This window comes from Bombus affinis, chromosome 11 (genome assembly GCF_024516045.1).
Source record: "Bombus affinis isolate iyBomAffi1 chromosome 11, iyBomAffi1.2, whole genome shotgun sequence".
Taxonomy (NCBI): domain Eukaryota; kingdom Metazoa; phylum Arthropoda; class Insecta; order Hymenoptera; family Apidae; genus Bombus; species Bombus affinis.
Window position 1 is genome coordinate 11,047,230 of NC_066354.1, and position 21,687 is coordinate 11,068,916.

General features: G+C 33.4%; 6 protein-coding genes across 17 annotated transcripts in view; 3 read left to right on the plus strand and 3 right to left on the minus strand.

Moving 5' to 3' along the window:
* Positions 1–656: 656 nt before the first annotated feature.
* On the plus strand, positions 657–2,785 carry LOC126922263 (target of rapamycin complex subunit lst8). Its single transcript, XM_050734720.1, has 7 exons — positions 657–1,259; positions 1,340–1,492; positions 1,615–1,676; positions 1,799–1,949; positions 2,062–2,264; positions 2,355–2,497; positions 2,577–2,785. The coding sequence occupies exons 1-7, from the start codon at positions 1,134–1,136 to the stop codon at positions 2,699–2,701; spliced, it is 963 nt and encodes a 320-aa protein (XP_050590677.1). The 5' UTR covers positions 657–1,133; the 3' UTR covers positions 2,702–2,785.
* LOC126922227 (ADP-ribosylation factor-binding protein GGA3) lies at positions 2,491–7,139 on the minus strand. 2 transcript variants are annotated; one of them, XM_050734634.1, is made up of 11 exons: positions 6,998–7,139; positions 6,349–6,509; positions 5,790–6,023; positions 5,528–5,701; positions 5,237–5,456; positions 4,710–5,042; positions 4,436–4,571; positions 3,982–4,271; positions 3,645–3,811; positions 3,415–3,525; positions 2,491–3,337 (listed from the first exon to the last, which is right to left on the minus strand). In XM_050734634.1, the coding sequence occupies exons 1-11, from the start codon at positions 7,032–7,034 to the stop codon at positions 3,245–3,247; spliced, it is 1,956 nt and encodes a 651-aa protein (XP_050590591.1). In that variant the 5' UTR covers positions 7,035–7,139; the 3' UTR covers positions 2,491–3,244. The 2 variants fall into 2 exon arrangements, with proteins under 2 accessions (XP_050590591.1, XP_050590590.1); XM_050734633.1 differs by lacking the exon at positions 6,998–7,139 and adding an exon at positions 6,651–6,833.
* Positions 6,977–9,218, plus strand: LOC126922278 (RRP15-like protein). 3 transcript variants are annotated; one of them, XM_050734757.1, is made up of 5 exons: positions 6,977–7,124; positions 7,633–7,776; positions 8,125–8,560; positions 8,636–8,852; positions 8,938–9,218. In XM_050734757.1, the coding sequence occupies exons 3-5, from the start codon at positions 8,172–8,174 to the stop codon at positions 9,061–9,063; spliced, it is 732 nt and encodes a 243-aa protein (XP_050590714.1). In that variant the 5' UTR covers positions 6,977–7,124; positions 7,633–7,776; positions 8,125–8,171; the 3' UTR covers positions 9,064–9,218. The 3 variants fall into 3 exon arrangements, with proteins under 3 accessions (XP_050590714.1, XP_050590713.1, XP_050590712.1); XM_050734756.1 differs by lacking the exon at positions 6,977–7,124 and adding an exon at positions 7,161–7,308; XM_050734755.1 differs by lacking the exons at positions 6,977–7,124; positions 7,633–7,776 and adding an exon at positions 7,161–7,308.
* Positions 9,219–10,315: 1,097 nt separating this feature from the next.
* On the minus strand, positions 10,316–15,399 carry LOC126922236 (putative uncharacterized protein DDB_G0289263). 8 transcript variants are annotated; one of them, XM_050734662.1, is made up of 5 exons: positions 15,271–15,399; positions 13,442–14,293; positions 11,844–13,367; positions 11,438–11,672; positions 10,316–11,370 (listed from the first exon to the last, which is right to left on the minus strand). In XM_050734662.1, exons 3-5 carry the CDS (start codon positions 12,199–12,201, stop codon positions 10,452–10,454), a joined length of 1,512 nt encoding a protein of 503 aa, XP_050590619.1. In that variant the 5' UTR covers positions 12,202–13,367; positions 13,442–14,293; positions 15,271–15,399; the 3' UTR covers positions 10,316–10,451. The 8 variants fall into 8 exon arrangements, with proteins under 8 accessions (XP_050590619.1, XP_050590618.1, XP_050590620.1 ...); XM_050734661.1 differs by having other exon boundaries at positions 13,442–14,693; positions 15,271–15,392; XM_050734663.1 differs by having other exon boundaries at positions 14,446–15,392.
* A 175-nt stretch (positions 15,400–15,574) lies between these two features.
* Positions 15,575–17,200, minus strand: LOC126922286 (lysophospholipase-like protein 1). The gene is made up of 4 exons (XM_050734769.1): positions 16,547–17,200; positions 16,314–16,438; positions 15,974–16,234; positions 15,575–15,891 (listed from the first exon to the last, which is right to left on the minus strand). The coding sequence occupies exons 1-4, from the start codon at positions 16,623–16,625 to the stop codon at positions 15,658–15,660; spliced, it is 699 nt and encodes a 232-aa protein (XP_050590726.1). The 5' UTR covers positions 16,626–17,200; the 3' UTR covers positions 15,575–15,657.
* An 81-nt stretch (positions 17,201–17,281) lies between these two features.
* LOC126922225 (septin-7) overlaps positions 17,282–21,687 on the plus strand; it is a 40,590-nt gene continuing 36,184 nt past the window's right edge. For both annotated transcript variants that reach the window (XM_050734629.1, XM_050734630.1), the window contains exon 1: positions 17,282–17,451. In XM_050734629.1, the coding sequence (XP_050590586.1) occupies positions 17,413–17,451 (39 nt within the window). In that variant the 5' untranslated portion in view covers positions 17,282–17,412. The remainder of the gene's footprint in view (positions 17,452–21,687) is intronic.

The window sequence follows — 21,687 nt, forward strand, 5'->3', positions numbered from 1 at the left end:
TATGTAGTCAATTTCTTTTCATAGTTGTCAAGTAGGTCAGATCAGATGTTAAATTATATGTATATATAATATGTGAATACGTGTATTCATAGTCCGAACGTTTGTATATGCAAATTGGCCGAGATGCGCAAAGATAATAGATAATAGATATTAGAAGATAATCAGATATTGATAAAATATAATTAAATTTCATTTTATTTTAAACTCTATTGAAACGCGTATGTACACAATATGAGTATTGGATACAAATGTGGTAATTCGATGCTGTATTTTACGATCTATCTACGTATATATGTTTTTCACTAATTGTCTATCCGTTCGATCATAATTGTAATATAATTTTGGATAAAGCGTCGATAAATCGTTGAAACTTTTTATTTAATACATGTCTCAATTTTAACGAATTTCAAGATCAACTTATAAATTTAAGTAAATATTTTTCAGTATCAAATATCAGTGTTATTGTTTGTAACAAATATTTGAAAAATGTAATAATAATAATAATAATAATGTAATATATTTTTTACATTTATATGTATACATATATATATTGATATGGATGTAAATTTTACACATCATGTTTTTAAATTGCATTGAAAGATATGTTGCATGAAATAATGGATAATGATATTATTTGGGAAGAGTGGCATTTATGGTTTCTGTTTATAAACTTGCTCAGTTTTTAAGTTTCTATTGTAAAAACAAAAATAAAAATAAATACAAATAAATCAAACAATGCCTCTTTGTTGTACGTTGTACCTTTAAAAGAGAACGGGTTAAATTAATGGTAACACAGAGATATTACTAGCTGTTGATAAATAAGAAAAATCTCCCTTTATGACATAACCTGCTGTGTAATAAAAACAAAATCTGCTGATCGGAAGGAAAAACAGAAGGTGTAAAGTAAAAGACAAAGACATAACAGAAGTATATTTTATTGAATAACTATTCATTTATAATTAACGTATTTTGAGACAGCCAAGGATAAGCTATAAATTGTATATAATTGAACATGCAGTGATACAAGTAGAAGAAAACAAAGAGACGTGTGCGTTTGTCTGTGATATATGAAATCTTACTAGAAAATTATAAAATATTGAGATCCAGTTTTAATCATTTCTACATTTTATCAAATGACTGTGGATGGTACTAACAGTAATGAGCAAGTTATTCTTGTAACGGGTGGTTATGATCATACTATCAAAATATGGCAACCTCACACAGGAGTTTGCCAACGAACTGCAGAACACACAGATTCGGTAATCTTCTGATATTTATGGAAATATCACGTGTATATTTTGTCTAAAATTTGTTTCTTCTAATACTTTGCTATTTTTAGCAAGTCAATGCTTTAGACATAACTCCAGATAAATATCTAATAGCTGCTGCCGGATATCAACATATAAGGATGTATGACTTGGTTTCGAACAATCCAAATCCAATTATTAATTATGAAGGAGTGTCAAAGAATATTACAGGTTTAGGTTTCCAGGTACTTTATCATTATATTCTGCTGGTATCAATGATATACAAATTTGGAATTTCGTAAGGTTATTCTTATAGTAATGTGATAACATTTATTCTAAAATTATTAATATAGATTATTATATTTAGGAAGAAGGGAAATGGATGTATACTGGTGGTGAAGACTGTTCAGCACGGATTTGGGATCTCAGGCAAATACAAATAGGATTTAGATATCATGTTAATTGTTTGCTACAAAAAAAAATTTGAAAATAATAAGTAAGTAATAATAATGATGATAATAATAATAAAAAGAATAACAAAAATGTTACAGGTCAAGTAGCTTTCAATGCCAACGCATATTTCAAGTGTCAGCTCCTGTAAACTGTGTTTGTCTGCATCCGAATCAAGCAGAACTTATTGTTGGTGATCAAAGCGGTGTTATACATTTGTGGGATTTACGTTCGGATCATAACGAACAATTGGTACGAAAAAGTGTAGAAAATAATTTGTTTTATTAGTAATGGCAACATGCCGATTTTGGTTGATTTTAATTCCACGCTTATTTATTTAAATAATTTCTCTTCGTACATGAAGATACCAGAAGCTGAAGCGTCTGTGCAAGACGTTGCGATTGATCAAGATGGTACATATATGGCAGCAGTGAACAACAAAGGCCACTGTTATATTTGGACACTTACCGGGGGTGTAGGCGATGAACCTACCCGTCTTAATCCTCGTCACAAACTTTCAGCACACAAACGTTACGCACTTCGATGCAAATTTAGCCCCGATTCTACGTAAGTATATTTCATTAAATACATAATATGATAATAAAATCATATAAAATTATGTACTATTTATTGTAACTCGTGGTCTCTTTTGATCAGACTTTTAGTGACTACATCTGCTGATCAGACTGCTCGAGTTTGGAAAACTACAGATTTCTCGGAAGTACAAGTACTTCAACATGAGGCAAAACGATGGGTCTGGGATGCTGCATTTAGTGCAGATTCACAATACATATTTACTGGTAATAACATACTTTCTTTTTTATTCTTTTGTTATCACGTTTTTTTTTGGATTTAATTTCAACATTTGACTTGATTTAGCTTCGTCCGATGGTGTTGCAAGATTATGGAATGTATCAACAGGAGTAGTAGAACGAGAATATCAAGGTCACCAAAAAGCAGTTACTGCTCTTGCATTTCGTGATGAAGTACTTTCCGTTTCCTAAACGAGCAGTACATTTGTTTAAATTTTTGAATAGGAGGAATGTCGTTTTAACTTATAGTTTATATTAAACTATCTAATTTTCGTGTTTTGTTGTTTCTTTTATTTGTGCCTTCTCTTTCCCCTATTTTTCAATTATAGTTATTTCGATTTTATCATGTACGATTTTCCAATGTGTCCACTTCCATCTTCTGATCTTAAAATTTGCACATTTTCAAGCGTATACATAAATCACAACATTACTTTTAAGTAACTACGTAACATTAATTTTATCTTTAAATATAATAATAAGTATGATAATGAAGATAAAATTGTAATTATAATCCAAGAAATAAAGCATAAGAGAAAATTACTTTCTCATGATTCCAATTTTGGAAAATTTTGTTTGTTTGTGTGTGTATGTGTGTGTGTGCGCGCGCGTGTGTACATATTATATATATAATATGTGTTAATATATATAATATATATATATATATATTATTCTCCTTTTAGCTATTGGAACCTGCATTTTTGTGAGTTTACTCTTCGTAATTATACTTTAAGTACTTTAAATGAAAGGCAACTTTTCTACTTCACCCATTTCTGTGAAAGTTTCATTGTCCATTGTATAACTTAACATGAACTTTAATGATACCGTTTCCTACAAAACAGATTATATCAAGTTAGAGAACGTCAGTAAATATTTTAAATACAAAAGAAATATTTTCATTATTTTACCTTGGTAGGATTTGCAATTAGCATGATTTGAGTAATTGCTGATGGAGGCAAGAATGGATTATGACCAGGCAATCCTGTTCCAGAAGGTGGCTGTAGTCTACATTTACATTTCTAAAAAGGAAGAATATTTTCAGTTTCAAATGTTAGCAATTTAATTAATTGTAATGATTTGCTAGTTGTATGAACAATAACAACGACGAAAAGTAATTAAATGAATATTAAAAACATACTTTTGGCACCACTGCTTGAAACAAGTAATTAGTAAGTGGCTTCAAATTCTTACTCATTGTCATAATCACTACGACAAACACATCTTGTCTTGGATTATCTCGAGCAAAATGAAGCACAACAGATATACCATTCTTCTCTTCGATTACCGTCATAGGCGGATTAATACCTATTGAATAAACAATAAAACGAACAATTTTATTTTAAACGTTACTAACATATCTCATTAAATATCGGACATTGAATAAGAGGTATATCATCGTACTCTGTCTTTAGGCAAAGATATAATGTATTTTTATGATAATATCAATAGATACAAAAGAACAAGAAACGATTTACCTGGTTTAATATCTTGAAGGCTAATGTTAATGTCTGTCAATGGTTTAATCTCTGGTTCAGGACTAACTGAGTTTTCCGTCGATGGTATTATTGAAGCAGCATCCCATACACTTGATCGATTGTTACATCGGTTCGTTTCTATCTTCTCATTTGCATTAGATTCGATGGTTTGAGGATTTGTATCACCGTGAGATGGAATGTTATCGCTTGACTTAAGATGAATATCAGACAGTTTTTCGTTCTTTACACTTGTAGTATCCGACAAATTAGGAAAATGTGAAGAACTGCCGCTACGAGGGAAGGTCGTTGAAACGTTTGAAAGGTTTGATATTTGGTGGACGATTTATACTTTGTTTACTATTTTTTGTAGTTTGTTTACTACTACTACTAAACGCCATAGAAAATTGTATATAATGGAACTAATTAAAAAGTATAATAAGTACGTTTTACCAACCTTCCTAACTTTACACGTGAATTCGATACTATGCCTGATAAGCTTTGTTTAAGCAAAGACTCTCCCAATTCGTTCAATTCCTCCAGTGCTTTTGCTTTACTGTCAATTTTCTTTTCAGATGTGTTGATTAATTCATCTGAAAATGGAACGTTACTCACCATTTGTTCGTTTATTTAATCGATCAAATTCATTATTAAAAACGCTCGATTTTTTCAATATATCAGCGTTATTCAATCGATAGAGCATATGTGTCAGATATTTTACATTCACGGACCTTTCTTATTTTTAGGTAAGACATTGATTGGCTGCATGACTGATTCGATCATTAAGAGATTTGCATCAGAAACCGAAGAGATTTCTGAATCTTCAGACTTCCCTAATGAACTGAAGATATCTCCTAAAACTTCCATATCTGACTGATGATTTGTGGTCATTGCGTTTACACCGTCACTTTTAAGAGGAACATTCTCCATTGGAGAAGATAAGTCTAATAAATACGGACTGATATCGGAGTCTGTCTTAGGCTTCACACATTTACCATGAACTATAATAGCAGTGTACTTCTCAAATACTTGTTCCAATTCATCACTTGCAGCAAGTACATCACCTATTAGATTATTTAAACATGATATGGCTTTAAAATTCCTACTAATAATTATAATGTAAGTTTTTACATTTTATGCTCAAGTTATTAACCTGATATTAGTAAAAGTTGAATGAAGAAATGATTTTTTAATAGACAAAGAAAGTAATTCTCGTATTCGTTAAATTTCTTTAAACGAATTTTGATAAGATACTTACTAAGCATTCCTTCGTTATCTTGGGTTTCATTTGCCAATCTGAGCACAATTGGTTTTAATCGTTCACAAGCCTGATATAATTCTTTCATTAATTCAAGATCTTCTGTACTAGTTTCATTACAGTTATACGAATCTAACATTTCTGATAATAATTTTGCATTGTTATGAACAGATTCTAGCTCCATTATCCTACGTGAATTTAATTGTACTCTTCTTTCATCCTATAAAATAGTAGTTGATATATTTTGCAAAACTACTATTTTACAATTTTTCAAATACATATTACACTTACCTCTCTCACCATAGTTTTAATTAATCTATTTGCAGCTTGTAAATCATCAGGATTTTTACTTTGCAGTAATTTCTGCAGCAATTTAGATTTCTCTTCATCATCAAATATCGTACTCTTAGTTTTCAATGCTTTCAATCCTTCCTCTTGAGTATTATTTAAAGACACGGAATCATCCTGAATACATGTACAATTTCCACATCTTAAGAAAAGATTGAAAAAAAGGAGACTAAACTCTCTGTCAAAAATAATATATGGAACTCACTTCTATAACACCCTGTTTTTTTAACATTTCATAGGCTTCTTTAATTTTTAATTCTTTTGGATACTCCTTTGTCCATGTATGTAACAACTGTAATACTTTTTGGCGCACCACAGCTGGCGTTTTACCACCTAGGTACTTTGGTGAAACTAAACGAATCATTTCATTTAGAAAACGAAATTTACCAACTTCTGCGTGAAAAGATGGCCCACATCTATTCATACATGTATCTAGTAACTGTAAAAGTAATTAAAAACCAAAAACAACATATAAGAATGATAAAACTTATACTTGTGCAATATGTATGTTGGTTTACTATCAGAGATTATCTTTTAATTTGAATTTATATTCAAAATGTATCAAATACTAAACAATAAACAATAAATCAAATAAAACAATAAAAATAAAATAACTTTTACTTCCTATATGTATACATATATGCATACATATATACAGTTTTTCCTTAGAATAACTTTAAATGAATAAAATAATATGAAATGAAATAATTTTACATCTGAATTTGTTATGCAACAGAAACATGAAATATGACAAAGAAACTTACAGCAAGAGCTTGAAGTGCTTCAGTCTCGTTAGATGATTGAATACGCAGTGCTAATAATTTAGTGCCAATTTGAATACCTTCTGCTTCTTTGGTGAGCATCACACAGAATGCTTCGGTTGCAGCTATATCAGGTTTTTGATTTTGGGGATTTGTTACCCTTTCTATAAAAAGATAAGAAAGAAGGAAAAAATAAAAGAAGAGAAAATGATATATTTAATAAATTAACCACAACTGGATATCTATAAAATGGACAGTTTTTGCTACTATAGACATTTCTAGACAATAAATAAATTTTAACTTACGTATCAGGGCTTCTAAACTTGTTGTAACAACAACATCCATTTCTATAATTTCCTTTAAATTTCTTTAAATTCACGCGTTTTAGGTTACATGTGTTTATTTGATAGATAATACGAACAAAGATTTGAAAGATACCATTTTGAGCTTTTCCTCGCAAACAACAATACTCTTAAAATTAAATATAATATTTCTTGATAAGAGAGATTCCACATTTACAATTATTATCTTATTATATTTTGGTTTTTCTGCTATAGTTACGTCAAAATATTAAAAAAAAAAAATAGTATTTCATTAAGTCTAGAGAAGTCTTAGAGACAAACAGCTGTTCGCAGTGTAAAGTATAATTCACCGTGGAATTCTATTCGTAGTTCTTCTAAAACTGACATGAGAGGCGCTTTAATAAATGTTGCTTCGTTGCACGCAATATCGAAAACGAAAAGACATTTTAACCGAGAATTCTCGAATCTTGTTATCCAGTACGTACGTACTTGCACGGTAGAAAAAATAGGGAAGACTTATAATAATTAAAATAAAATATAACATTACAAATTCTTCATAAATATTCAATACAGTTTCATCATACATAGAGTTTCATCGTATTCGTGAGTAATGAAATGGTTGATTGGCCCTCGATTAATATGCATGTACAGGGTGGTCCAGGTAAATGAGATTACTTAAATATTTACCTTATTTGTTGTATCGTTGTATGGAAAAATTTGTCAGGACAAAGTTACATTATTTTAGGAACCATATATAATATATATAAATAGTTTTCTCTCATGATCATTTCTTTTTTACAGTATTTCAAGGTCATCGATATTCTTTCAAATAAAACCTTATATTTATTTTCCGATATTTTTGTAAAGCATGAAAAAACAAATTCAGTTATCTTAATAATTATATCGTTATCATCACTTAATTTTGAAATATCTACGTCTGAAATATACATAATATAATATATATTTTATTATGTCCAATTGACAGGTGTTAAAATTAAAAAATCCAAATTTTTCGGCTCCTAGGGAGAATTTTTTAATTTCGGGGAGAGCTCAAATGAAAGTTTAGAACATAAGGAATTAATCGAGATTAATTCTATTTGAATATTCTCCTTGGTTTCTTAATCATAAGGTACGATCGTGGGTTAATATTGACTTTAATCAAATATATTAATGTATGGTTTTTTCTTCTTAATTAATAATAGTCGTGTTAGATAATAAGGCAAACATGAGAAAATCATTGAGAAACTCACAAGATTATATGTAGGATTTATTTAAATTCTGATTCTCTTCTTACATAACCTATCATGTTTAATCTAATATTTGTAGTTTCAAGAAATTATTAAAGATTCTTGTTCGTGTCAATTTTGTAAAAATATTTTTTATTTTACTTGATATGTATATTTCATAAATATTATTGCAATGAAATAAGAAAAATGTTGTAATGATGATAAAAGCAGTAGTGATGATTATTCCTTAGACTCTGAAGCAGTGGAACTAGGAAGGCCAAGCAGAAGATCTATAAAAATGAAACATATAAAAATGCATATAGAAGAAGAAGAATTTGAAGATGATGAGCTTAATGATGCAAAAAATGGAGTTGGTGGAAATCCCGGATGGGCAGATGCTATGCAAAAAATTCTACAGACAAAAAAGCCAAAACGTAGGAAGACAATAGTTTTATCAAAAGCAAAAAGGTTATGCGATGTGAAAGATGAAAAAGATAAAGAAAAGTTGTCATTTGAAATTGAGGAAGAGAAAAGGGAAACAAAGACAGAGAAATTAGAAGAAGGAGACGCTAATGTAAAAGAACCACAAATAAAAGAAAGGAAGAAAGAAAAAAATTTAGGTATTAGAGTAAAACCAAGCATAACGGACAGAGAGCGTGAAAGGACATTACAAAAGATTGCTACAAAGTAATTTAATTATTCTAAGGATAGAGGATGTAATTTTTTTGTTTATTTTAAATAAATAATCATTGTTTATTGTAGAGGTGTAGTACAACTATTCAATGCAGTTAAACAACAGCAAGGTGAAATTAACAAAAAATTATCAGAAGCTGGACCGTTAGAAAGAAAACGCGATCAAGTATTGAAAAATATTGATAAGACTGTATTCTTGGATGTTCTTATGGGAGGAAGTAAAAGTATACCAGTAGATAATGATGTAAAAAATGAAACGCAAGAAAATGGAAAGCATAAAAAGAAGGTAAAGGTATATCTTAGACAAGTGTTATTATTGTTAGCCAATATTTAATGTTGAAAAAACGATAATATATGTATATCTCATACAGAAGGAGAAAGAAATTTGGAATGTGCTGAGAGAAGATTTTGTAATGGGAACGAAATTGAAGGATTGGGATCGGGAAGATGTAGATGAAGATTCTTCGGCCCCTGAAGACGTAGATAGTGAAAATTAAATCGTAAAAAAATATTAAATACCGATGCATATGTGAGAAATGATTCGTACAAAATTAATTTAAAGGTATGCTACTATTACTCGTCGATTCATAGTGACGATTAAAGAGTATCCTTTAATTAAATTATTACGAGTAAAATTTTACCTTTATTTTAACATTTTTGGTTTCCTATTCTTTTTCTATTACCTATATATTTAGAAAAAAATATGGATTGAAAACAAAGTTTCAATTTTTTATTAAATACTTTATTTCATTAGTAGCTTTAATTTAATATCTTTTTTATCTATGCAACAACGGTAATAATGTGTTCAGTGTATAATTTTCATGTAACTTAGTGTATATTTATAACGCATATATGACTCTATGTAAAATCAATTTTCATTGTATCTTGTTTATGTCATATAAATACCACATGTGTGTGAGTATGTGTGCGTGGACAATAGTGCCACGTAGTATATTTTTGTAAAATAACAGTGTACATCTTATGCATTTATTCCACAATTCTTTTAGAGTAGTAAGTTCAAACTCAATTCAGGAGATAGATTTACATATACATAATCTGTACATAGGACCTGTACATAGGACATGTGTCCAACAGTTATTCTATACACGTCTTACTTTTATGTATTCTATATTCATTGTTTTTTCGTGACACGTAAAAATATAAATTATGAGCTTCTTGCATCTAAGTTTGAATTTCAGAAATCGTTAACTGTATTGCGTTTTATACTAAAATAATATAAAAAGCAAATATATAACAAGTAGTCTGTAGAATAGATTACTAATAATGCGTAAAAAATATTTGAATTCATTTACGACGGTCATTTACTTAACAATTACTGAACCTAGTGTGTAGATTAACCCTTGGACGGACTGAACCAACTTTTCCTCGTCTTTCTCCTCTCATTATTATACCATAATTAAATTGATTGTACCTTTTTGTATGTAAAATTATTTTCAGGACTTAAACAATTTGGTGATCCTCTTAGGTCAGTTGAATTATTTGTCCGCATTTTTCCATACTTTTTTAAATGTTATAATTATCTTTTTGTGTACAAATAGACTTAAAACCCATCATAGTACATTTAGATTAAGAACTAACAAAAAAAAAATATTTGATTCTGATAAATTAAATAATATTAATTTCAATTGCATAATAGATTTCTCTACTAAATTTCGATCGCTCTTAGTACTGCGAATTTTATTATTTAAGATACGTTTCAAAGTAATTCATTTCCATGAAAACAAACTGTTACATTAATAGAATATGTTTCCACTTTTATTATAAGCTTTTTACAGAATGTAATTATCGACATATGCACCTTTGGTCAGAGAGTTTTCTACCTCCTAACGATTGTTATCATATATTTTCAGTGTTATATCTCAGGTTATACCCGACTTTCGCGAATGTCTGCCAGTGCTCCAAAATTTCTAGTCTCTTCGTCAGAATAAACAGCTTCGTTTTCTAGCCTGTGCGACCTACCGACAGCCTCATCAGTGCTTTGATTTCTTATATAATATCCTATCGGATTAGATTCCATATTGTGATTGGTTTCATCCGTCTGGCCATTTTCGGAATGTATATTTCTTAGACTAGATCGATCTTCCTGATTTGCTTGTTCTCTCGACCTATCGTTCTCGATAGTTGCGTCGTTATACCAGTTTTGCGAAGTGTGGCTATTGTTGCAATCGTCGGAACGTGATATCCGGACGAAAACTACTCCAGTCTCTTGGTTATCTCTCTGTGAATTTTCTATGTTATTTCTACTTTCTTCGCTAGTTCTCGATATGCTTCGAACAAGATTTCTTGTATTCATTAACTCATTTGCTGACGTTATATTCCTCGATACTTGATCGGTATTATTTGGGATCACTCTTTCGTTGTTTCGAATGTTATTATCGGACAAGCAATAATTTCCATTATTCGACAACGTATCGCTTTGTCGTTCGCTTACGTTTCCGTTCACATTATAAAACGAAGTTTCATCTTGATAAGTTCTAAGAGTCTCAAAGTTCGCATTACTAAATACTCGTGGTACCATCTCCTGACTCAACCGGTATAATTCTAATTCGTTATCGACGTAATAGCTATCAAGTGGATTGCTAATGATGGATGGATTTCTCGAGACGGTCCTTCGTGGGAAGCTTTGACTCGAGAAATTCGTTACCGTCGCATAAGGGTATGCTATTGTATTCATCGGATTGCTTAGTATATGCGGACAACCATCTAAACTTTGCATTTCAATTTCTTCTTTGCCATCGTGACAATAACCGTGCATATCTATCTCATGAGGAAGATTGGCAAACCTAACGATAGAATTATCAAATCTGTTAAAGAGAAATTATCGCAAATATCTTTAGAATTAAAACTGACCTGTGTAATAAGATATCGGAATACGATGGCGGCATATCCGACTCTTCTTTACCATAGATACTCTCGTAAGTTGGTGGTGGAAAACACCCAACGGATCCTAAACTATCTTTGCTTGACGTTTCTGCATCCATCTCAAGTATACTACCTTGGCTGTTTTGTAGCTGATGTCGAATTATGCCTCGTGGATTTCTTTGAGCACGTAGTACGCTATCACCTAGTTCCACCAAATCTAAACCTGTTCCGACAAATAACATAGAGTAACTAACATTTTCGTCTTCGATTCGTTGATATTCTACAACTTGAAAGATTCTTTCTTATATATCTTTCATAATGTCAGAAGAAAAAAGTAAAGGAGAAGAAGAAGAAGAAAGGAGCACCGAAGTTTAGTATACATTTGCAATCTCACCAGTTGGATCGGTTTGAAACTGCGTGAAGATCGTACCATCCACAACGAGCATTCTACCGTGTGGCAAGAGAATAATCGTTGGTGTTGCTACCATAGTTTGATCGTTATTGCTAAATCGTGAATCTGGCTCTGGATCTTCGAGTTGGCAGCAACAGTGTCGTCTGCACAATGATCTGCAGAACGGTGCGCCCCAACAGCAATAAGCGAATATAAAGCAGAGCACAGCTAGCATCACCAAAAAAGTGATTACCCCTTGGCGTTGTTGAGCGGCTGTAAGGACTGGACCTTCGCCGCCGCCGCCGAGACCGATGCCGAATCCTAACCCAGCGCTGTTGCTCATCTCCCCTGTAATCGTCATACCCTTCTTAAATATTTTCGATTAGTTAGTATCATTGGCTCGTACATAAATGAACCACAATAGTTTGAATCAACTTCTTTACTTCCTTATTTTATCCTATATTTAGATACTTTACCCTGTTGTATTCTCTGTATTTAGTTATTTTATGCGCTAATATATTACATAAAAGAAATCCAAGTTCAGGTATTATTCTCTCGCGGCGACCATCGCTTCCGTCTATTGGACACGTTTTGCAGGAACAATCGGACATTAATCGCAAACATTTTCCCTTTCGCGCGATAAATGTATTTCGATCCGCAATGCGGAGTAAATAGCGATACTAACGCATCTGTTCTTGGCAATAATCCAATTTTGTGCGATGGATTTTAATGCAAGCAAAATTTTATCGCCGTTTACCGAACATTTTATTACATTATTTGAAAAATTAATCGTACATTTTCCATCGCTGCTGCAATGTTTTTAGCATACCCATATTGACCGACGTTGATTCCATCAAAATCGATCTTTTCCTTTCGTTTGCCTTCTTTTAGTCTATTAATTAACGGTATAAATTATTTTTACGTAGATACATTTTACATATTAAATGCTACACATCGTTGTCACGGAGTTCGATGAAGAGAGAAATGATCGTACTGTACGGTAATGGTTATGGTAATGATAATGAAGCTACCTGAAGCGCATCGATTATAACACGTGCGACAAACAACTTCGAACGTTGGAACGCTCTCTCTTACGCTTTACGCTAACAGAATATGTTTCGTTATCTGTCGGGAAGTAAAGTAAGGTGAAAGTAAGAAGAGTGCGGTAATCTTGACATATTACAGCCGACGATAGTGGGTCAGTAATTCCAATCGTACCTAAGTTCATAGATTACTTGGAAAGTGTCGGAATATTACGTACGTTTTCTGATACAGAGAAAGTGGTAATCTGGTAATTGTTGTAGCTAAACTTCGGAACTGCGGTTTCTTCATTAGCAAAATGCAAATATATTTCATGATGTTTTCGTTCAATTATTCAACTTGAAACGCATCGTTTCGATTTGCGACATGTTATATTTAATAAATTGATTTTCTTGCATAACAGATACATGTATCATAAATATGTGTATGTAGTAGTATCCTTTGAAACAATCTTCGTTTCTTTCTCTTACCACAAGTTTCAAGTTCCTTTTATTTGAAATCAATTATATGTAAAATCGATTAGGTAAAGGTGTAATTAAATATAACAAAAATTCATTTACCTTGGGTAGTAATGTTGTACGGCCAAGTCGCCCCCGTGATGGACACAGACTCCGTAATTTTGCGCGATCCGTACACCACGAAAATAATCTTTTTAAATTTCGCAGGAAGATATTCTTCTCTCCCCTTCAACGATTTTTAAACGCAAAATGATTATGTCGACAGTCGTTGCCCGTAACGTATCGCATCGCGCGATTTAAAGTTTCTACATAAACTAACAACAATCCAAGAAACGTACACACAACTTAAGTGGTACGTTAGTTACTTATCGTTGACACGACAAGATAATAATTCCATTAACAATCTCATTTCTCTTTTCTGTCTCTTAATAAATTATTATATTTCCGCGGCAAATTTGCTCGTTTTGAAATTTATCGCGAAATATTACGCGGTCAAGATTATTAATTTACATTGGAACTAGTTTGAAGCTCGTTGTCAATGACATTGGAGGAAACGACGACGGTGTTATATTATATCGCGGACTCGATGATCCTCGCGACGAGTTCGCAGGAGAATCTCTTCACGAAGGCATCGAGCGTGAAGTCGAACAACGTAAGTACACTGTCATCATGGAGATACTCTTGACCCATTTTAATATCTCCCCACTTAACATCAACCTGCTGCTTTTCGCCTTCGATGCCTCTATTTTTCAATTAGGAACGTCCGCTGGCCAATACATTTCGTTTCTTATTTCTTAGCCGTGTTCCCTCCTCACGACCTAAGTTCCGACGCTTGGGTCCTATTGTCGTATCTTATCACGACATTTCCTCGTCACGTACTTTCGTTAGCGCCGTTTCTCTTTGTTCCTCTGTTTTCTCCTCTGTTATCTTCGTTTCGCTTTAAACAGCTGTATACTGTAACAAGATTGAATTTCATCGATTGAAAATTCAAATTTCCTGAAACGTTTGCCGATCGATTTCATCAGACGCAGTACGGTTTTATATAGTAGAGCGACGAATTCGAGAATTCTTTTAGCTATGCCGTGTTCAGGTCAAACGATATTTACTTGTGTGACAAATTTTTCATAACACTCGATGACATATGATATTTCAATTTAATTAACGCTCTTATCAGCGAACAATATTCATTTCATTCATTTCACGTTTGACATATTTTCATCTGAAACCTTTACAAGGATGCAGGCATTCCATTTAATTGTTAAATCGAATCGTTGACATCCCTTTCCGTTGACTTTGACGTCATCGATTGCAGATGAAGGCGCGCCATATTATTTACAATTTACCGAATGTCCAGCTGAACAAATTGTAAAGTACAAATTAAATAATACAAAAAAAAAAAAAATATTATTTACTGTCGATGCATTGTGCATTCACACAATAACTTTTTAAAATATTTCTTTTCTCTACGCCGTATAATTTTGATGTAATATCTAGAAACGTCACTAATATATGTATATTTCTAACTCGAATTTATTTAATTGTTTGTAAAATCAGATCGAACTAATTAGCAATTCTTCGAGATTGAGATTAATCAATTACAAGTTAAATGCAAATATAATACTTGTTTGTAATAATATATTTGAACAATGTCGTAGCCATGATACACGCACATCATTATCGCACATTATTGTCACACTGAAAGATAAAACTGTGTACATGTGATAATATGTAGTAAATTCGAGGGGTAAGTTTCACGCTACATAATCACTTTTAGTCTCAACAATATTTGCATAATATTTGCATCACGATTTATAACTATTGATCTATATAAAGTAACACAGTAACATTTGAACTTTTGACTTCTTCTAAATCTTCGTTTCGTCGAAAAGATAACGATTACAAAGACGGTAGTATTTATTCGTTGTATGTACCTTAATATGTGGGTTATATCCGGTATATGAGGCCAGTGTGTCGAATGCGTTACTACTTTACTACCCTCGAACTTCTCCGTTGCTTGTGGGGCGCAGCACCTTCTCACGACCCCTTGAGACCACTGGCTTACGATTCGTCGATGCTCTCCTTGGTGGCGCTTGTTTATCTCCCTCCTATTCTGTTCCCCACTCTCGTACATAAAATCGTTGTAGTTTTTTCTACCCTTTCCCATTTCTTTTACTTTAATATTTTAAATATAATTTTTCTTATTAATTTCTAAATTTTGCTCGAAGAATAAATACATTTTTTTCTCATACATATATCGTTTATTTAATTAAAATATTTATAACAATATTTTACAAAAGTACAAATTTCGTATAGTTATATTAGTCAGATAATTTCTGTGGTAAAATGTTCAAAAGCCACTCTTTGAAGGCCTGTATCTCGATTCTACTTAATTCATGATCTACATTATTTAATGGTACAAATTGAGCATTAACGCCAAGTTCTTTTAGACTGTTATAGCATTTTTCTCCCCATTTTATTGGGACGAGCTTATCATCAACGCCGTGAAATTGCAGAAGAGGCGGAGCACGTATTCCTGGATTGTTTTTCAAATGCTATACGTGATAACAAAAAACAAGTGTCAAATGTGTTGATATTAAAAAATAATAATATGAGAGTTTATACCACCATATGTACCTGATATACAAATGAATTTTTATTAAGAAAGCTAGACATAGCACAACATCCAGCTAAAGATAATTTGTACCTATATGATAAATACATTGATAGGGCTCCTCCCATCGAAAAGCCAGCAAGAACGATTTTATCATTTGGTATACCATCAGAAATTTCCTTATCGATAAGTTCTGCAATAGTTATACACATTGAATTTATTGATTCAGTATCTTCTTGGGCTTCTATAGATATACTCTTACGATCGAACCATACATGGCTTTGCTGAAATAACAATTATTTTGCATACATTATCAATCTGTTTTATATGTTTTAAATTTATTGTGTCAATTTACCATATTACCATCCCATGAAGAGGTGTATAAGGTTGAAGAGGTGCGGTAGGGTAAATAATTTTTATGTGTGGAAATTTTAATTCCTCCCTATTCAGAATATCGATCCACTCTTTAAAATTACTGCCAGTAGCTCCTGAAATAGTAATATGAAAAATGACTTTCAACGTTCATCTATTAATTATTTCATATAAAAAATAATCAATAATAAATAAAAACTTATTGACAAGTAATATAAATATACCTGATCCATGAAAAAGGAATAGAGTAGCACTATGGATGTTACTGGCATTTACGACGCTAATCTTAGGTAGCTTAGCCATATCACTCTTAACGTTTTATCGATGATGACACCAAACTAGTCAACAACCAAAAGCTGATTGATGACTTTTCATATTGTTTATATAATTATCTACTCTTTTATGGTCATTATCTTCCCTTTATCGTGCAGAGCAAGACGTCCAACATTTCGATCTTACAATTCCTAAACGAATAACTTAAATATTCCTATTCCGTGAAGGTAGTTCTCAACGTTTAAAAATTGTATGATAGACTTAATAAAATACATATGTACATATTTAATATATATTTATTCTTTATACTAATTGTAAACAGGGATAAAGAGCGTGTAAATTTATTAAAAACATTTATACAATGCACTTTGGTAAATAAAGCCACGTTATGTATGCCATGTAAAGTATACGTGTCTCTTCCAATTCAAATATTTATCAATTATCGTAAATTAAAATATCAATCTAAGTTATAGCATGGTAATATTTCAACGTTAAATATATATTATGATGTAGTCGAAACAAATACGAAGTATTTTCATAGGAATTGTACGATGAGAGTGTTGGGTCAATTGTTTATAAAAAGTTTTCGCTCGACGGTCGAATCGTTGACATAACCTCATTTCTGCGCACGCATATCTCGATTACCATTCGACTTTCTTCGAGATCATTTGAAAACGCATGCCAGACAGCGGTAGCGGCTGGGTTAAGGCATGAGTAGTTGGTCGCGTTGACAGGGTTTGGTGTCGTGTCGATGGATACGTTGGTGGTGTTCTGCTAAAATTTTTCTCACGCTGTTCGATCGGTAGAGTTATGTTTAATGAATCGTAACGACCTAGCGGAACGATGCAGAGAAGTGGTGAGTAGCGAGAAGCATCCTTCAACGCGTGCAATACGTAGAAATTCGATGGCTCGTTGAGACAACCATTTTGAGGGCGCCAAATTTTTGCGTCAATACACAGCGCCGTAAGCCGTAACTGCCCGGTCAATACAGCAGCCGACCTAACCTACCAACTATTTGATGAAACACATTTTTAACCGTTTTAATTTAACCACATAAATTGTATTATTACTTTTTGCCCTTTACTATTACATCACATATATCTTTAGAATCGAGATTCCTCTGAGTTTTGTCATCCTACAACGCGTAGTTCATTCTTACCTTCTTTTGTACCGTGTACAGTTCTTACTATTCTCTTTTCGTATGAACTCTGTCAACAGCAACATTTTATGAAAACATTGTGCGAAACATAATATATTCTCACTTTTTTGTATTACGTATAGGCATATTGTGTGATAATTAATAAGCGACTTCCTGTTGCAATAAATATTAGATAACAATATTATAGTACTATATGTGTATTTTTCATTACAAGCATTGTGTACACCATGCATAATGTGCGTATGCGATTTCAGATTCAGACAATGTTAGTACAATTAAAATACTTAAAATGATTTAATGATTTAAATAAGCATTTGTTAAGATTAGGATAAATATATGTAAATTTCTTGTCAACTGGCTTTTTTTTAGTAGGAATTAAAAATAGAATTTTCTTTTTACTCTCGCTGTAAAAGATCGTGCAGCTTGCATTACTGGTTGTACGGTGTAGTTCAATGTTATGTTTCATCTCACTTATCACCATCACTTACTCAACCGTACACAAGTGGTCTAAATAGCACGGTGTAAATTGCCATCTCAAGTTAACCAGGAGGAATCAAAACAAATCTTTTCTGAGAGCTGAACTCTCTTCCTGCGCGCTGTTTATCTTAATTACATTCGCTCTATGTCTCGCAACAAAAATAATACAACTTGATTATTTTAAATTGCCTTATAGAAATTATCTTTTATTATTTTAATTCCGTATTTACAAGCCAATAGATACATTAAAGTTTGTAACATTAGTATTTATTAAAAAAATGTCAGGAATATCGCTGGTACGGAAGGAATATCATATAGTAGTATCTAATATTAGCGTATAGTATTAATGTTTGTGATCCAGCTGTTTTACCAGTGGCCGTAATGCGGTGCCCCCAACTAGCTCGTTTTCTTTAGTCATGTAACATTAAACTATTATTCTACACGACTCGGTGAAATCATATCTGTCGCATATATTTTGATCTTGGTAGTAATGCAATAATAGCGAGTATGTACATCTTGCTTGTCCGTGTATTTTACTTTCTTCCTAAAAGGTGTGTCTATCTATATCCTTAGTGAAAGAAAGTTACAATCATATCGTTGTTTCTAATCCATTAAGGACGGACGCATTGCGTTAACGCAGCATTTCATTTGCGACATTTTTCGATCAATTTACACTGTCGAATTCTGTTCCTTTAATTTGTTTGTTCGGTCATTCGTTTTTTTCTTAACATTCTGACTACGGACGATAAATTTCAGGGACTAGCTTAGTGTCTTTCTCGTCGCTAATTCTCCCACCTGGATTTTACAATTCTCTGACGTTTAAAGAATTTGACATATTTGTAACATCTTTATACTTTTAATGGGCTAACGAAACGAATAATTTCAGATTGTTCTTCGATTTCACTCGTGAAATAATTTTACGTTGAATACGAGGAATCATCGAGTAAGGAGCGACGAGGGAAAAAAGGAAATATAACGATCAGTTATTACTGATTGGCGACGCATTCCGAACCTTGCTTTATTGTACATTCATTTGTCTGACCTCGAAGCTAAACTTGAATGAATAGCTATCTGTATTTAAAGATGGTTCGAACTTCTTCTTGTCGCCTCTTCCGACTGCATCCTGAATCGAAGCTTCTATTTAAACGATCGTCGACTGAAAAACATTAGCTAAATATTAGCAACTTATCGATAGTGTCGTTAATTCGGTATATGTAAGATAAGGGAGAGTAAACGAGAATGTAAGTAAATTATACGGCCACATGTTGGAATTTCACTTTTGTAATCTTTATCTTATCGATATCACGATACCGTAACCGATAATTTATCGATAAATTATCAATATGCATTTCCAAATTCTCTAGGGTGTTCGAAGGGCATTGTATAAATATTTGGTAGTATTAAAAGAAAATCGAATAGCGAAGCAAGCGTTTGAATAGCTGAATAATCGAGCCGCTAAAAGTACCGATCTTCAACTCGGTTTACGCAAAATGAATTTTATTCGGCTCGAATTTCGAGTATACATATATACATACTCGACACAGCGAGCAACTCCGCGTCATGTATTATTCACAACAAGCGTAGAAAGAGGCTTCTTTCGTTTCGAATTCTCCATATCCCGTCGATATTTCATCCACGTTATTCCATCGGAAAGAAAAAGCCATCGGTCGCCGTTAAAAATCAAACTTTCTTCCAATTCTGTCTTACCTCTGTGTCATCGACCTCTCGTTTATTTCCACAGCTATGCCTGTTCTGTAGTGACATGTAACTCTGAAGTTACACAATCCTATATCAAATTTTGGATTCTCTACTTTCCTAGAAAAATTGTACGGAGAAACGTAACATTTCGAAAGAACGTGTAAAATTTCTTTTCAAAGCACTAAAGCCCACATCTCCAACAAAAAGGGTCGCTGCGACTCTCAACTTGAGACTAACTCAAGAGGGTCGCAATGTGTTTCCCGAGGCCTTTGCCACGGTTATTTTTAATTGCAATTAGTTTCATAGAAAACTTCTCCGCGAAGATTTCCAAAAGCTTATTCGTTTCGCGATACGACTATTCCGATTTCGAGCTTCACCGCGACGAATTAAAAACGATGGAAGAAAGTCCACCGCGTATCCATACGTATTAGACATTTTCTTCAGTCCATTTTTCTGTCCATTAAAAAATGCCATTTTACGGAAATACGAAGGTGACGGATTATAAAAGCGGCACCGTAACTCGAAATATATTAGAATACTTCGCGCTAAAGCGTTAAACGCGTCACTACAGATGCGTAATAGATTATGCGAGTGTTCCTATGCAAATTGATACGCGATGATACGATGGAGTCGTTGGAATAAAAATAATTAATAAATCGGAATGCGCGGTGCGTATAGGATGGAAGTTGGGCGGGTGATTGACGGGGCAACAGCCACGGCAGCTTAGAACCGGTGCACCGGCCGGAACGTAAAATAGAAAGAAGGAAAGAAAGAAAAGAGGGAGGCAGAGAGAAGACGCTAGGTTTAACATTATAATTGTGCCGCGCACAGAGAACGGCCGGCCACTTCATCGCCGGCACGTGAAACACGCGGAGGCTCGCCACCACGCCGCTGGCCGATCGTGAACCCGCGTGCCTCGTCAACATTTTAGTACACTTTCTGTATTCGACGTATAGAGTGTAGACACGCGGAGCCCTCCACCGAGTTACCGAACATCGCTAACCGGTACACGAGGATCCGATTCTTTTCGCGTTCTTCCTCCGTTTCTTCGAATTTCTTGCCATTCCACGAGTGGAATCCTTGCCATGTGTATAACAAACAGAGCAGTGGTAGTGGTAGCAGTGTGGTTTAAACGCTTTAAGCTGTAATCAGAACGGTCGATTCGACGTTGGTGTTTCTCGATTACTCTTTGTTCCTGCGACGATTCTCCCTTGACGATGAAAAACGCGCGTGTTCGATGAGAAGGAATCGAGATTCCGTGTTTCGGTTGGACGACCGATCGTATTTCGATACGACTGAGCGAACAAAGGATCGAACCAAGGACGAAGCAAGCGTATGGAGTTAGCCGGGTCGTTCGAGTGATCGGTCATCGCGAGCACTGTTTTCATCGATCGAGATCGTTTTATCTGACGGAGTCGTCGTTCGATCGGTGGAAGAAGGAATCGGTGGAATTTCAAACGCTTTCGTTCCGCGCGAGTAACGAGAAAACGCGCCGTGAAATCTCCAGCCAATAGCTCTCCCTGGCTAATCTAATTTCGAGTCTTCCGTCGCTTTTGTAGCGTTGCGCAAATCTTAGAAATTTCGCTTCTATCGCGATTATCTCACGTTATCCGATCCGTCGATACGAACGAGGTGAAACGAGGAGCATCCGATATCGAGATCGAAAGAAATCAACGGGACAGCCGGCTTGTTAATTCCATCTGTTCGATCCATCTCGATACAGAGTTAATATTTTCTCCACTTTTTACGCGCATTTAC